The 14445-nt window shown below is 31.0% G+C and overlaps 3 protein-coding genes across 5 annotated transcripts in view; 2 read left to right on the top strand and 1 right to left on the bottom strand.

Annotated features, from left to right (window-relative positions):
- Positions 1-1480: 1480 nt before the first annotated feature.
- Positions 1481-3839, top strand: LOC128891460 (2-oxoglutarate and iron-dependent oxygenase JMJD4). 2 transcript variants are annotated; one of them, XM_054150957.1, is made up of 5 exons: positions 1481-1660; positions 1787-2045; positions 2167-2464; positions 2540-2810; positions 2898-3839. In XM_054150957.1, exons 2-5 carry the CDS (start codon positions 1811-1813, stop codon positions 3387-3389), a joined length of 1296 nt encoding a protein of 431 aa, XP_054006932.1. In that variant the 5' UTR covers positions 1481-1660; positions 1787-1810; the 3' UTR covers positions 3390-3839. The 2 variants fall into 2 exon arrangements, with proteins under 2 accessions (XP_054006932.1, XP_054006931.1); XM_054150956.1 differs by having other exon boundaries at positions 1482-2045.
- Positions 3840-4823: 984 nt separating this feature from the next.
- LOC128891454 (mRNA (2'-O-methyladenosine-N(6)-)-methyltransferase) lies at positions 4824-9089 on the bottom strand. The gene is made up of 6 exons (XM_054150943.1): positions 8948-9089; positions 8180-8469; positions 7934-8089; positions 7397-7536; positions 5933-7297; positions 4824-5863 (listed from the first exon to the last, which is right to left on the bottom strand). Exons 2-6 carry the CDS (start codon positions 8435-8437, stop codon positions 5599-5601), a joined length of 2184 nt encoding a protein of 727 aa, XP_054006918.1. The 5' UTR covers positions 8438-8469; positions 8948-9089; the 3' UTR covers positions 4824-5598.
- Positions 9090-9560: 471 nt separating this feature from the next.
- Positions 9561-14445, top strand: part of LOC128891455 (polycomb protein Scm) — a 51044-nt gene continuing 46159 nt past the window's right edge. Inside the window, exons 1-9 of one of the 2 annotated variants that reach the window (XM_054150945.1) lie at positions 9561-9759; positions 9839-9905; positions 10065-10349; positions 10437-10672; positions 10751-11318; positions 11532-11720; positions 11802-12377; positions 12462-12616; positions 12798-14281. In XM_054150945.1, coding sequence (XP_054006920.1) covers positions 9878-9905; positions 10065-10349; positions 10437-10672; positions 10751-11318; positions 11532-11720; positions 11802-12377; positions 12462-12616; positions 12798-12932 — 2172 coding nt within the window. In that variant the 5' untranslated portion in view covers positions 9561-9759; positions 9839-9877 and the 3' untranslated portion in view covers positions 12933-14281. Of the gene's footprint in view, positions 9906-10064; positions 10350-10436; positions 10673-10750; positions 11319-11531; positions 11721-11801; positions 12378-12461; positions 12617-12797; positions 14282-14445 lie in introns of both variants that reach the window. The other variant, XM_054150944.1, reaches the window with a different exon arrangement.

Consider the following 14445-nt stretch of genomic DNA (forward strand, 5'->3'; position numbering starts at 1 on the left):
ATTTAGGTTATGGATAGACTAATTTGTTAGTTGAAAGAATAATTCTGAAAGTGTGTAAATTTGTATTATGTTTAAAAACTATCGATCTAGAACTAGTGAGTTAGTTTACACTGAGTGTTCACACCGAGCGTCATGTTCTTGTAAGAGAAAGTCACCAGATATATACGACTTTCCGCTAAAAAGACAAGGATCAGCAAAAATTACTGATCAATTGAAAAATCCGCGCGCAAATTAGCTAGATAAACTTGTGGTATAGACTTGTAAACAGTAGTGCCACACAGAGATGGACAAAACCCTAGGCTTCGAATAAATCTGAAGTTTGCCGACGTGTTTGTCTCGCTTCCTTCTTTGGAAAATGTTCAAAAAACGAAACGAGACAAACATGTCGGCGAACTTCAGATTTATTCGAACCCTAGGGCTTTGCCCATCACTGGTGCCAACCGATTTTAAAGTAGGCTGTGGTACTGCATGTGTGAGAGGGGAACATTACCAGTTATGGTACCACCATCGTCCATGCATAATACATGACATATACAGGGTGTCCCAAAAATGTTGTATCACAGTGAATGGGGTGGTTCAGGAGGTGATTTGAAACAACTTTTTCCTTAGCGAAAATGTTGTCCAAGACTTCGTTGAGGAGATATTAACGGAAAGCACTGACCAATCAGAGCGCGAGTATGCCGATTGAGCGTAAGCTACGCGCTAGGCGGCTGCGCTCATACGCTACCGCAGCCGCTCCAACGGTATACGCGCGCTCTGATTGGTCAGTGTTTTCCGTTAATATCTTCTCAACGAAGTCTCGGACAACATTTTCGCTAAAGAAAAAGTTGTTTCAAATCACTTCCCGAACCATACCTTTCAATGACCTCCAATATTTTTGGGACACCCTCTATAGATGTGCATATAGGAATGAATATAATTACTAGTATGAATATATTACTAGTTGAAATGTTGCATGCAGTGATGGGCAAAACCCTAGGCTTTGAATAAATCTGAAGTTTCCCGATGTGTTTGTCTTGTTTCTTTCTCTGGGAAATGTTCGAAAGAGAAAAAGAGACAAACATATCGGCGAACTTCAGATTTATTCTAGAGTCCTAGGGTTTTGCCCATCTCTGGTTGTATGTTACTTCTTTTGTTGGTACTACTACCAATTCTACCATTGGAGGGAAATTTAAAAAATAATATATGTACTTATAGCACGGAAACATTTTTTATAACATTCTAGTTTAGTTTGAATACATATATTTAAATTTAATTGCCTCTTTTTATTTTAATCTATCCAACAACCATCTTCGTTTTTGCTGAAGATAATATATTTAAATAAATTATATTAAAATTATAATGAAACATATTATACCGGTACTATACTGTATTATATATTTATTAAATTAATTGTATTAATTAACACCTATTTTTATCATTATTTTTTCATACTTTTCTATGCCTTCACGATAAGAAACATATAAATGGATGAAAAGTAAATAATAATGATCAACATGTTTATATAGATACTTGACACAGTAAACAAACTGCAAATAGCAAATGATGGTTTACCATAGTTGATTCGTTGTATTCGTGATAATAACCCTGATGATAAATAACGATTAAAAATATAATATTGCATAAATCATGTGCGCGTACAACTTAGTAAAATTTCAAGGTGATTTTTAAATAGTATATGTGACATTGTGTCTGCTTAAAAAACAGCATTATAATTTATAAAACAGCTATACGTTGATTTCTACACACTAATCATATAAAAATATATTGATGTTACATTACTCAGTTTAATGAAAAGCGAAAGTGCAAGATGTTACAAGTGCTCGAGATTAAGACTCAAAGGTTATCCATTAACAAGGATACCGCCATAATAGATTGGATTGATCATGTCAATCCGTCAATAACATATGATGAATTTTTTTCAAAGTATTTAATTCCAAATAAACCATGTATATTCAATTCAAAAGTGACAGAAAATTGGTCTTGTAGAAGACAATGGAGTGATGAGGATGCTCCAGATTTTGACGTTTTGGATTTATTGTTCGGTAAATATTTTTCACTGTTACACACATTTTTTTCTTTGTATATTCTTTCCTATCGCTTTAAACACACATTATTTATAATATAATGCTTTATATTGTATTCATTGAAACTGCTTTCTTATAGGAAATTGTGTGGTACCAGTTGCAGATTGCAATAAAAAATATTACAATTCACAATCTAAAGATGATATGAAAATGAAAGATTATTTAAATTATTGGATGGACTATACAAAAAGTAATTATTCAGATTCTAGGTCACTTTTATACTTGAAAGATTGGCATTGTCCAAGATTATTTCCTAATGCTCCCATGTATAATATTCCCCAATATTTTGCATCTGATTGGTTAAATGAATATTATATTGCACATCCTCAATTGAATGATGATTATAGGTTTGTGTATATGGGACCAAGTGGAACATGGTAAAATAAAGTTTCTTTATATATTAAATTTTTTGTTTTATAAAGTTGTTACAAGTAATCATTTTTAATACTTAGGACACCATTGCATGCAGATGTGTTTGGATCCTATAGTTGGTCTGCAAATATAGTTGGAAAGAAACGTTGGTTACTATTCCCTCCGCATCAAGAAGACTTTCTACGAGATGTTCATGGACAGTTAATATATGATGCAACTTCTGAAGAACTTAACGATTTTAAAAAATATAAGGCCTACGATAAACGCGCATTAAAGTATATTGATGTAATTCAAAACCAAGGAGAAATCATGTTTGTACCATCTGGATGGCATCATCAAGTTTGGAATTTGGTAAGTCACTTATGATTGTAATTGTTAAAGAGTACTTGATATATATATATACATATATATGACATTTACCATTATGCTTTTCAACAGAATGATACAATTTCTATTAATCATAATTGGATCAATGGATGCAATATCATGGATGTATGGCATGGGTTAAAAAAGGAATTATGTTCTGTAATAGAAGAAGTTAATGACTGTCAAGATATGAGTAATTGGGCAGACCATTGTCAATTAATATTAAAATCCACATATGGAATGGATTATTATCTATTTTTTGATTTCATAACATATATAGCTAAACAACGTTTAAATATGATCTTAAAGAAAGAGAAAGTAATCAGTTTTAATAAATTTGAATTTGGAGTAAACCATTGTATATTTGATCTTGATGCAATAAGATTGGTATTAATAGATTTCATTAATGATGCGGAAGAAAAATCTATTTATGATTTAATTTGTGAAAGAAAGCAAGGTCATAAATTATTGAACAAAATTGTATTACTTTTACAAACACACAATACTGACGATTTTTCCTTAACACAAAAAACTATTGAAACTCAAAGTGAAGATGAAGCATAAAGAAAATTATAATTTCTTTGTACGATATGTAAATAATGAAATATACAAGTTTTTATATAAGTAGACAAATTTTAATATAAAGATGCATTTTTAATTATTTACTGATGTAATAATTTGAATATAAATTACTTTATTTCAGTAGTTTTCCAATTTAAGAAAAATCATGAGTCAGTTTTAAAAAATAACATGTAGAATGTTATTTCATTCATATATGATAACATTATTAATATAACATTAACAGTGCATAATATAACATAGATTATTTTTTTATCATTGTAATTATTAAATATAGTTTCGTGATATCTTAGTAATAACGAACTCAATTTTTTAATAGTTCTATTATTACAATGTACATACATAATATAAATATATGTAAATATATAATACTTATATACAATGTGAATATTAAATATTGTAAATACTATACACAAACATAATGTAAAAGGACAATAAAAATCCAAATGTGAAATCCTATTGCATAATAATAATAATAAGTAAATGGTCCTGAATAGAAAAATATTATAGTTTGATTAAATTGAATTTCACTGGAAGTTAAACTATAGGTGAAACAAAAATAATGAATCTATAAAGAGATAAATCAATATATTCAATTTTGTAGAATTTACACTCTGGTTTACTATTATATTTTTATTAGTTTATTCTAAAATGCTTTAACGCTTCTAACACAATATGAATATAAAAGTATAACATGGTATTCAAGAATGTAAATATGATAAAAAACGACCATTTCGTGGTCTTTCCAACTCGTTTCTATTAATTTTTGTTTAAAACATTTTTTTTAATATGAAATAATTTTGTATATGTTTTTCTTAATATTATATTCCAAGTTAACTAAAAATTAAAAGGTTTATAATTGTGATTGCTTTAGAAGAAATAAATATAAAAAAATATAAGAAAAGTCTATAATTACTTACATTGTTTTAGTTCTTTAGATTACGTTTACCTGTAATGAGGCAGTATATTACTTTGAGAAAAAAAAGCAAGTTTTCGTTGGATAAATGTAACACATACAATTTTTGCTCAGCATAAGAATTACGATGAAGACAAAAATGTATCTTTAGTTTAGAAAAAAACTTGAGAAAACATTTGTTTTTATTGATTTTGTACATAGAAAATTTTTGTACTATTTAATTTTGTATAAGATTATCAAATACAGATCAACAATTCTGAAAAATAACCGAAAAATAACAAAAATGTTATCTGCCAAGGAAGTTAATATATTTCTGTACATATCTCTTCATAAAGTCTATTTAAAGATTTATATAAAATATTGCACTGATGAAGATACATTTAGAAAGAACAATGTCCGTCGCATTTCTTTGTTATTTTATACTAAAAGAAAAGATTGTCATGGATACAAGGTATAAAAAGGAATATTACTTAAAATTATATCCATACAAAGTAATCTTCCAATTAAAAACAAGTAAATATAGTATGTATTTCACTATTTACACACTCAAGCACATACGATCATACATACATACATACATACGCACACATACCGCGCGCAAGCACGCGCATATACACAATTTGTTTTTAACTTTTCATGATAGTACCAATTTCTGCTTGCATGGCAAGTACCTCTACTATCTAAGGTATCACGTTTCACAAAGTCTCCTTATTAATTAACAACAATTAACACTATTACAAAGATTAGACTTCACGCAACGTGATTTTATATTAATTATTGAATGATGTTTTTATACCTATATAATAGATACATCATTGTCACATCTTACACATTTTAACATTTCTTATGGAAACAGGTAATGGAATTGCACTGTATGACAAACATCACGAAATAATTATCAAATTAAATATTAAATTCCTTCTACTTTTAGTAGAAAGAGTTTTCATGAAATTTATATGACATAATAAAATATCATAATATTTGAATGAATGTTATCCTTTGCGAACATATATATCTCCATTTTAAATGATATTAATTAATGTGTCAACTAATATAGTATGTAGTATTAAAGTATTAATGTACGTGTAATCAAACTATCTAGAACCAATATGTAAAATCACGGTACCGTTTATATATGTCAGCCATATGAAATAAATTGATGAGTTATATATCAAATAGTCTCTGTAAAAAATCTGGTTTCTTGTAGGAAAGAATTAAAATTAAAGCGCAAGACTTATTTTACTTTCCTTTCCTAGGTTGCAAAACATTATATAATAATTATATAGGATGTGTAGACAATGTCTGTATTGTTGGAGTTGTAGGGGTTGTTAAAACAGGAATAGGTGTGGAAGGTATTGGCTGATGAGTTTGCCTGGGTGGTGATAAAAGTTCTTGTCTATCCCGTTCTCTTTCTTTTCCTGGACGCCACGCTTCTAATAATGCTTCAACTCTCTCCTCTGTAGGTCCCCAACGAGCAGCACCAGCTGCATTTTGTAACCACACAACTAACGTTCCATGAGCTGCTCTAATGTTAACTTCACCTCTGAAATGAGAAGTATTCATAGTATCACTGTTTCAGTGTATATGCAAATTGTAATATGTTGGGACATACTTTGGTAATATATGCTGAAACCCATGTCTGTATTCATGCTCCATAGCAGGTACTACTACTTGTTTTCGTTTAAAATGACTACCTTCTAGCTTTATCAAAGCATTAGGTGCTGGATCTCGCCATTCCGGTAGGAAAACCACAAAAGATAAGGGTTCAGCTGAATCAGCCAAAAGGCGTTCAAAATGATTGACCATGGCTTCCATGAGTTCTTCGCAATATGGTGGGTTAGCTTGAAACGATCCACTGACAGGCCTGAAGTCTAAGAAAGGTCCTCTTGATCCAAAATAAGAATCTACATCGGCGAATGCTGAACAATATTGTCTGAAGTAGCAATTCAATGGAGACGCGAAGCATTCAAATGTCACACCAAATGATCTTTGAAGACATTCAAAAACTGTAACAGGGAGAGCCATTTGTGTTGCTTGACCCTCATTAATTCCAAGATATGTCTGATAACGCTTCAACATACACCAAACACGCGGTAAAAACATTTCAAATTTTTTATCATCAAAGCAATTGTATCTGTATAGATGTTCCAATTTAGCAAGATGCATGTTATTAATACACACAGTATCACCATGAAAACGCAACAATGTTTGTTCACGTTCAGGAAGATAATCCAGTTGTGGAAGGCGAGGAGTTGGAAGTGAAAATTGCACTGAGTAACACCAAACTTTTCTTTGTGTACTAGCTGGACCTCCTATTGGTATGACATTTCCTAAACTATTATCTTTTAATATTTGATTATTTTTATCCTTCACTTTTTTTGCATACTCTGTTGATAAATGATAAATTTTTAAACAAATACCCTCAACACTAGCTTTTACAGTTTCTGTAAGGTGTGGTTGACATTGACGTTTCAAATGTGCAAGACGATCTTGAAAATCATCGAACGTAGCACCCACTGTTCGTCTCAACCACTGAAAAGTATCTTCTGCATTCCATTTCACTACCTTTCTGCTTTCAGATGAAGCTGCTCTTGATTCGATCATTTTTTTTGCAGCTTCCGCGTATCGTGATAATTGTTTTCTTGCATCACCAGTGAATTTTGGTCGGACTAATTTGATGGGGATGTCATTCATAATTTCACGATACATAGACATTGAAATTTCAGGAAAACACTGACTTGGTAAAAGAGGATCTGATCCACAGTCTATAACTTTTCTTTCCATTAACCATCTATTAAAGGAATCTTTAGGCGCATCTATTGATTCGCGAGTATGACACAATTCTTGATAGCATTGTCTCAGTTTTGCAAGTAAACCACAACGTAATGCTTCTGCTTCAGGATGAACATGAGGTAAATTCGATGGTGCTCTTTCATATATTATAACATTCGTTGGAATCTCCAAATCCCATGGACCACTATTGTTAGATTAAAACGTTGAAACATTGCATTAGAACATTCGAAAGTACCTTAATATGGTAGGTAAAAATTACATAAATTGAGTTACTTAGACGTACGCTAATACAAATTTCTTTGCAGGTGGAACAATACTATCCTCTGAAGCTCTACGTTTGACTGTTCCTCCAGAGGGAATGGCCCCATTTCCAGAAACAGGTTGTACACCACAGATACCAAGTGGATCCGTAATCGGATCAAACTTAAATAAGCATATAGTTGACATATATAAGTCAATATTAATTTATAACTATTAAGTCGTCAGGAAATTTCGTGCCGCTTCGGACGCAACGATTATCACTTTACTTGTGCTAATCGTTTGTTGGTAGACACCAATAGAAATATTCAAGTAAATAATGAAGGTAAGTTGATTAAAAACTTCAAACTCAATTTTTTGTGAAAGTCTAACAAGATTTGGAATATTTTTAAAGTTGGATATTTTGGTGTAATATGCACTAATTGAGCGTTACAGTCTGGCACGTGTGGCAGTCTATACCACATTTCTTGATCACAACAAAATCAGACTATTTTTCAAGTACCCTACTTTTAAGAATATTACGAATTTTCCAAACAACCTAATAGATTTTATTCCTTAGTACCTGAGGTTTTAAAGGTGGTACTACCCATAAAGATTCTCCAGTTAATTTATTCCAAAAATACGGTCGGTTTTCTCGTTTACTCCAAAATTTTTTCCATCCCTGTTGTTGTAATTCTGGCGAAAGTTCAGATTCTGTAAAAGTTCCTGGTGGTGTACCCTAGGACCATTGATACAAAACTTGTCACAACAAAATTTAACTTCACATTAGTCTTAATGAAGTTTTTATACTTTCTTAATGTATCGTTACCTGTGCTATTAAAGCTGGTTGTTGTATGTGACCTAGTTGCGAACAGTGATCAGGTATAGTTTGCGCTGAACTTAACATAGGTGCTTGAAGTTTTACAGGAGTAGGAACTATGACTTGTGCAACTGTTGGACTTGCATCTTGTTGTAATGGTTGATGATGATGATGCATAGTAGAAAACGAAGATGCCGATTGTCCTGATAGCGTTTCCCAAGTAGAAGTGTTAGGTATGTCTTGTTTCCCTCCGCTTACTTCATTCATTGTTTAATGTATATTTTGCAGGAGTACTTATGCTGTGTAGAACATTTAATTAAAACACTTAATTTGTTGTATGGTTTATGTATTTTTGTTTGTTAGCAATAAAACTACATTGTTGTTTGTTGAGTTAAATCATTGGTGGTACTGCACTTTAACACAAAATATTTTAAGAACATTATTTTATTTATTATTAAAATATAATAATTGCAGACGATTCACAGACACTAAAACAAAAACAAAGATTTTTCATTTACTTGAGAGTACTTTTACACTATCTAAATATGTTAGTTGCTTTTTATTTGAAAGATAAATAACAACGAATAAATAAGAATATAATTTCCTTCATAAATCTTTAGTAAAGCTGCAGATATAAAAAAAATAAATTATGTGACAACATTTCGTAATTCAGTGTTTGTTTACATGCTTTGAAAACGTTTGATAAATTTGCGATTTTTCACAATGTAGAATTATGTAAATTTATAAAAATCACTTAATTATCAAGAGAAGACTTACTAGGATCAACGATGTTTTGAATACGTCGAAAATATACAACAAAACTTAGAATTCATTCATGATTTGTGAAATTTGACGCAACGACCTCCACCCGTGAGATACCATTTGCTTGAACTGAAATTCTGACGATGGCAAAGTTAAGGCTTTCCTCACAGCGATAGTACGTAGTAGTTACTACATATACATGTGTATATTTATGTGAAAATGAATGCATTTTCATGTTGGACAGAATATTGAAATAATATTTATTGGCATAAAATATTTTTATAACTTATATTATAGTTTAAACTTTCATTGTATAAATGCATTACAAATATTTTGATACGCAAATGAATCATATTTGTGATGTAAGTTTCCATGTAATCATTTTCAAACGAACCCTGAAAGTGTTACGAAAAGAAATTGCGTTATATCAACAATAAAATGTAAAAAAGATAAAGTGTCACTTTTACTAGCAAATCCCATTTAAAGGTTAATTATAAATAAGAGTCATCAATTTTCGTTAGCAATTTTTGCAACAGCAAAATAAAATTATACTTTGTGGCATAAAGTAAGGATATTCGTTTGGTGACACCTTTCTACTATCTTTTAATCTACGGATTGCGCGGCCAAATCAAAGCAATATGGCGGCTTGACATAATAACTTTTGATACGGAATATATTATTTTGATTCTAACGAAATAATTATCGGAAGATTTTATTAAATTACTGCTTATATGAAAGTTAACAAGAAGGTATCTTGCGCCATACGAATGTTTGTGTAATGTATACATAAACCGACTAAAAGTGAAGTTTTCTCAATTTAAAACTAGGTAGTGCTTCCAAAATTTATTTTATTAATAGATGCAAAGATGTCGTTAATTATTGAATTAAACTAGTATTGTTATGCAGTAAATTTTAGTACTAGCTATCGTGTTTCTATGAAGGACTATGTCGTCTACACAAAGCAAAATGCGAGGTATGCAAATATTATAGTTTAATATTCTATGTATTCTATATAATTCAGCTACTTATTTTCTATGATTTTCTGTAACACATAATATATTTAAGTCACTTATTTTTTATGGGTTGTATTATATTAACTTTAAAGTATTTGTATTTATAAAAATATGTCCAGGAAGACCACCAAAATCAAAAAACTCTTGTACATGGTGTGGAGAAACTAAGCAACCTTTAAAATATGTTCTTCCAACGCAACATGGGAAGAAAGAATTTTGTTCAGAAACCTGCTTATCTGAATTTCGTAAAGCTTATGTACGAGGTGCGTGCGTTCAATGCGACAATGTAATAAGGGGTACACCAGTGAGATTAGAACAAAAAGATGGACCCACAAAAGATTTCTGTTCTTCATTTTGTTTGAATAAGCACCAGAAAAAGGAAGGACAAACGGATATAAAAAAGAGTTAGTTGCTTTTAAAAATTCAGAATAATAAAAATATTGTTTACCATGTTACGTTATGTTATATTAATAAGTAACTTTCTTCATTAGATAATAGGGATCAGTCATCACCTGCACCATCTCTTTCGCCATCAGGATTATTAAGTGGAAATAATGTTCCATCTACGACCCAATCTTTTGCAAATTCAAATAATCATACAACTGTGTCTCATCCTCCATCAACCTCTGGCGGCCCATTTCAGTATGAAACGTACCAAACTTTTGATTGGGATCTTTATTTGAAAGAAACGAATAGCCAAGCTGCACCAGTTGAATGCTTTAAACAGGTATAAAAAATTGATAATAATGAATAAATTCAATTTCAATGAGAAAGTACAAATTGTAATATTTAATTTTAATTTTAGCACGAAGTTCCGCCAATTAATGAATTTAAAATGGGTATGAAGTTGGAAGCTCTCGATCCTCGTAATTTAACATCAACTTGTATTGCAACTGTGGTTGGTGTACTTGGTCCACGCCTTAGATTACGACTAGATGGTTCGGATAATAAAAATGATTTTTGGCGCTTAGTTGACAGTAATGAGATTCATCCAATTGGTCATTGTGAAAAATCTGGAGGCATGTTGCAACCTCCCTTGGGCTTCCGAATGAATGCTTCCAGTTGGCCCATGTTTCTGTTAAAAACACTAAATGGTGCAGAAATGGCTCCTGCAAAAGTATTTAAACGCGAACCAAAAACACCACGTTCTAACATGTTTGAAATTGGCCATAAACTAGAAGCCATAGACAAAAAAAATCCACAACTTATATGTACTGCAACTGTTGGTGCTGTTAAAGATGATATGATTCACATTACATTTGATGGCTGGAGAGGAGCTTTTGATTATTGGTGCCGCTTTGACTCTAGAGATATCTTTCCTGCTGGGTGGTGCTTTAAAAGTGGTCATCCGTTGCAGCCACCAAGACAGAAATGTAAGAGATATAATAATGTTTATAATATTATAATGATAATATTTTTCTAATCGACTTTGCTAAAATGTGGATTTGTATTAAACATAATACTGATAATATTAGACAATATTTGACAATTAAGAGAGTAAAGTAAGTCTCCTGCTGCTGAGGTTTATACGATGGATAGAAGTTGGTACTATGGGGTTAATAATCAATGTATATGAATATTTACAGCAACAGGGCCTAATAGATTTAAGTCGAGGACTAGTAATGTTTTACCGGTAATGGCAATATCAGGTGGAGGTACTAATGGAGAACCAGCTGTTGCATTAGTGAGTCCTGCAGGTTCCAGTGCTCCTCCGCAACCAGCTACTGAACCTGACACTAGTACAGCTAATACCAAACCACATTCTTTAGAGAATGGTATGCATTGTCATAATTACATAAGTTTCTCTTTGTTGCTTACTTATTGTTTTTTGACTCATTACTTCTGTTGTATTACAGTTACAATTTATGTAAATCATAATTGCACATGTGGTCCTTACTTTGATCCTCGTAAAGTAAAAGCAATGCCAGCACAATTTGGCACTGGTCCCATATTAAATGTTACAAGAGATATATTTCAAGCTTTCCTGATGGCAGCAATGAGTCCAAGACAAATGCTAAGCTTATTAAAACGTGGTGAAGGAGAAAGCATAAGCTTAATTTTAGAGAGTAAACCTACTTCCGTTAGGTTACCAATATTTATGGAAGAAGAGGATTTTTATATATACATTAGGCGACAACTTGAAGATCTTTGTGCATGTGAGCACCTGTTGTTTAGAAGAAAAGAAGCATGCAATAAATGCCCAAATACTCAACAACCTCAGTCCACAAATAACGAAGAAACAGTTAATATTACTACCGCTACAACTAATACCAATACTACCGCAGAAAAAAGAAGGTGGTCGTCTCAAAGTCAACAAAGCTTATCCTCAACCACCCAACAACAACAGATACAACAAAATTCTGTGCCAAGTATGAATAATTCGACGCTCTCATCGCCTACAGTTGCAAAACAACCTCGGAAATCCGTTCCCGGTAAATGCAATAGTTAAAGATTAACTTTTATAAAGAATTCTTGTATTTATTAAATAAATATTATTGTGTTATTGTCACCATTAGAACTTGAAGCTGCAACATCCACTACTCAGTCTGAAAGTTCTATGAACCGTACAGCCTCTGTTGAACCAGCAGAGTGGACTATTGAAGATGTAATACATTATATTGGTATCACTGATCCCGCGTTAGGACAACATGCAGACTTATTCAGAAAACATGTAAGTTAGTTTAAATAGTATTGTTGAACGTGATAATATTAGAATAAATTGGTGAATAGAGAAACATTTGTGAATAGAATTTTAGTGAATTATTATTACTATTAGTGAATAGAATTAGTGAATAGTAATTGTAATATAATAGATATTATAGTGTTAGTAACATCAAGTTTTTTCGTTTCAGGAAATTGATGGAAAAGCTTTATTACTTTTAAATTCTGACATGATGATGAAATATATGGGACTAAAACTTGGGCCAGCACTTAAAATATGCAATTTGGTGAATCGTATTAAAGGTAGAAGGCATATGCTTCTATGACTTTGTCAAACAACAAAATGTGTATAGTGAGTTAAATCAACACAATACTTAAATTAGCTGGTCAAATTTGTTTTCATAATTGAGAACAAAAAAAAAATATATATATATATATAAGTTGTTAAAATAATGTGAATATATTGGTTATAATTTTCTAAAACCTATTCATTTATCAATTAACAGAGAGAAGTTAAGCAAATCAAAGTTTTAATTTTATTTTAGTAATTAAATGTTTTTGTTCTCAAAGAAATGTTAAATTACATTAGTTACGTGAACGTAAAATTCTTACTTATGCTTATGCATGTAACGAACATAAGTAACATTGACCTTTTATGGGATTAACTTAGACTAGCTGAATCAATCTTAAATATTATTATTAAGTATTAGATTAAACAAGTATTTCTGCAACGTGATTGTCACTTTCAAACGTTACCGTAATCTTTACATGTTTGTAAAAGAAGAAACAATTATTGTCTAAATCAGGTATGTCTAAAGGTCAAAGAAGCCTAATCCAGCTCGTTTCTCTACCATACTCAATTGAAGAAAAACAAATCAACCAAGTTACAAACTTTATCTTTTGCTGTACATTTTGTTCATTAACCGAAAGATATACTAATTTTTACGGGAAATATCTTAAATGAAAATAAAGTTTATAAAATAATGGTAAATCCAAAGAATTTGATTTATACTGTACATCGCACTATTTAAATATTACAAGTATCCAGATACTTGATTTGCGCACAAAATATTTGAAGAGTCGTGCATTTAAATTATAGTTGTTGAATACTTGAATCACTGATGAGTTCGAATATTCAAATACAAAAAGATTCAACAAGTGGTTCTATTATGCATCATGTTAATGCAATAGAGTAGAGGAAGAGCTGTTAAGCTCTGTAGCTTCATTTAGACATTCCTAGTCTAAGTAATCCTAATTATTTTAGATTTTATTTGTGATATAAAAAGCGTCAGGAAGTATATGTAGTCTAATGAGTGCTCTATTGACCACATTTTTGTGTTTACCTTGTAATTTTAAACAGCACTATAACTTCACGTAACTACTTTCCAAATATAGTATTTGTCAACATACTAATGTTAAAGCAAAGATTTATATTTAATGCATTTTTATTTAAAAGAAAACATAAAATAATATGTACAAAGTGTAATTAATGAGGTTTTGTTTAGTACTATACACATTTAGGAACTATTAAATGTATATGCAATCATTCTGACTGTTTAATGATATTTAAACAAACAATACGTTTCGTGTGTGTTATACAGGGTATTTACCTATTTGTAGTAAATATTTTAAGGGGTGATTCTACAAACCGAAATAAGATGAAAATCAACATTGCGTACGTCTGGTTACACGATTACGCCTAAACGGCTGAATGTACTCCAATGAAATTTCATATTTAATTTTTGTATTCCTACATTGTGTAATTTTGATTAGATTGAACCCTACTTCTTAAAACTTGATAGAATGATGTTTGTGTTGACTGATAACAAATCTGAACTC

Source organism: Hylaeus anthracinus, unplaced genomic scaffold (genome assembly GCF_026225885.1).
Source record: "Hylaeus anthracinus isolate JK02 unplaced genomic scaffold, UHH_iyHylAnth1.0_haploid 12001, whole genome shotgun sequence".
NCBI lineage: Eukaryota > Metazoa > Arthropoda > Insecta > Hymenoptera > Colletidae > Hylaeus > Hylaeus anthracinus.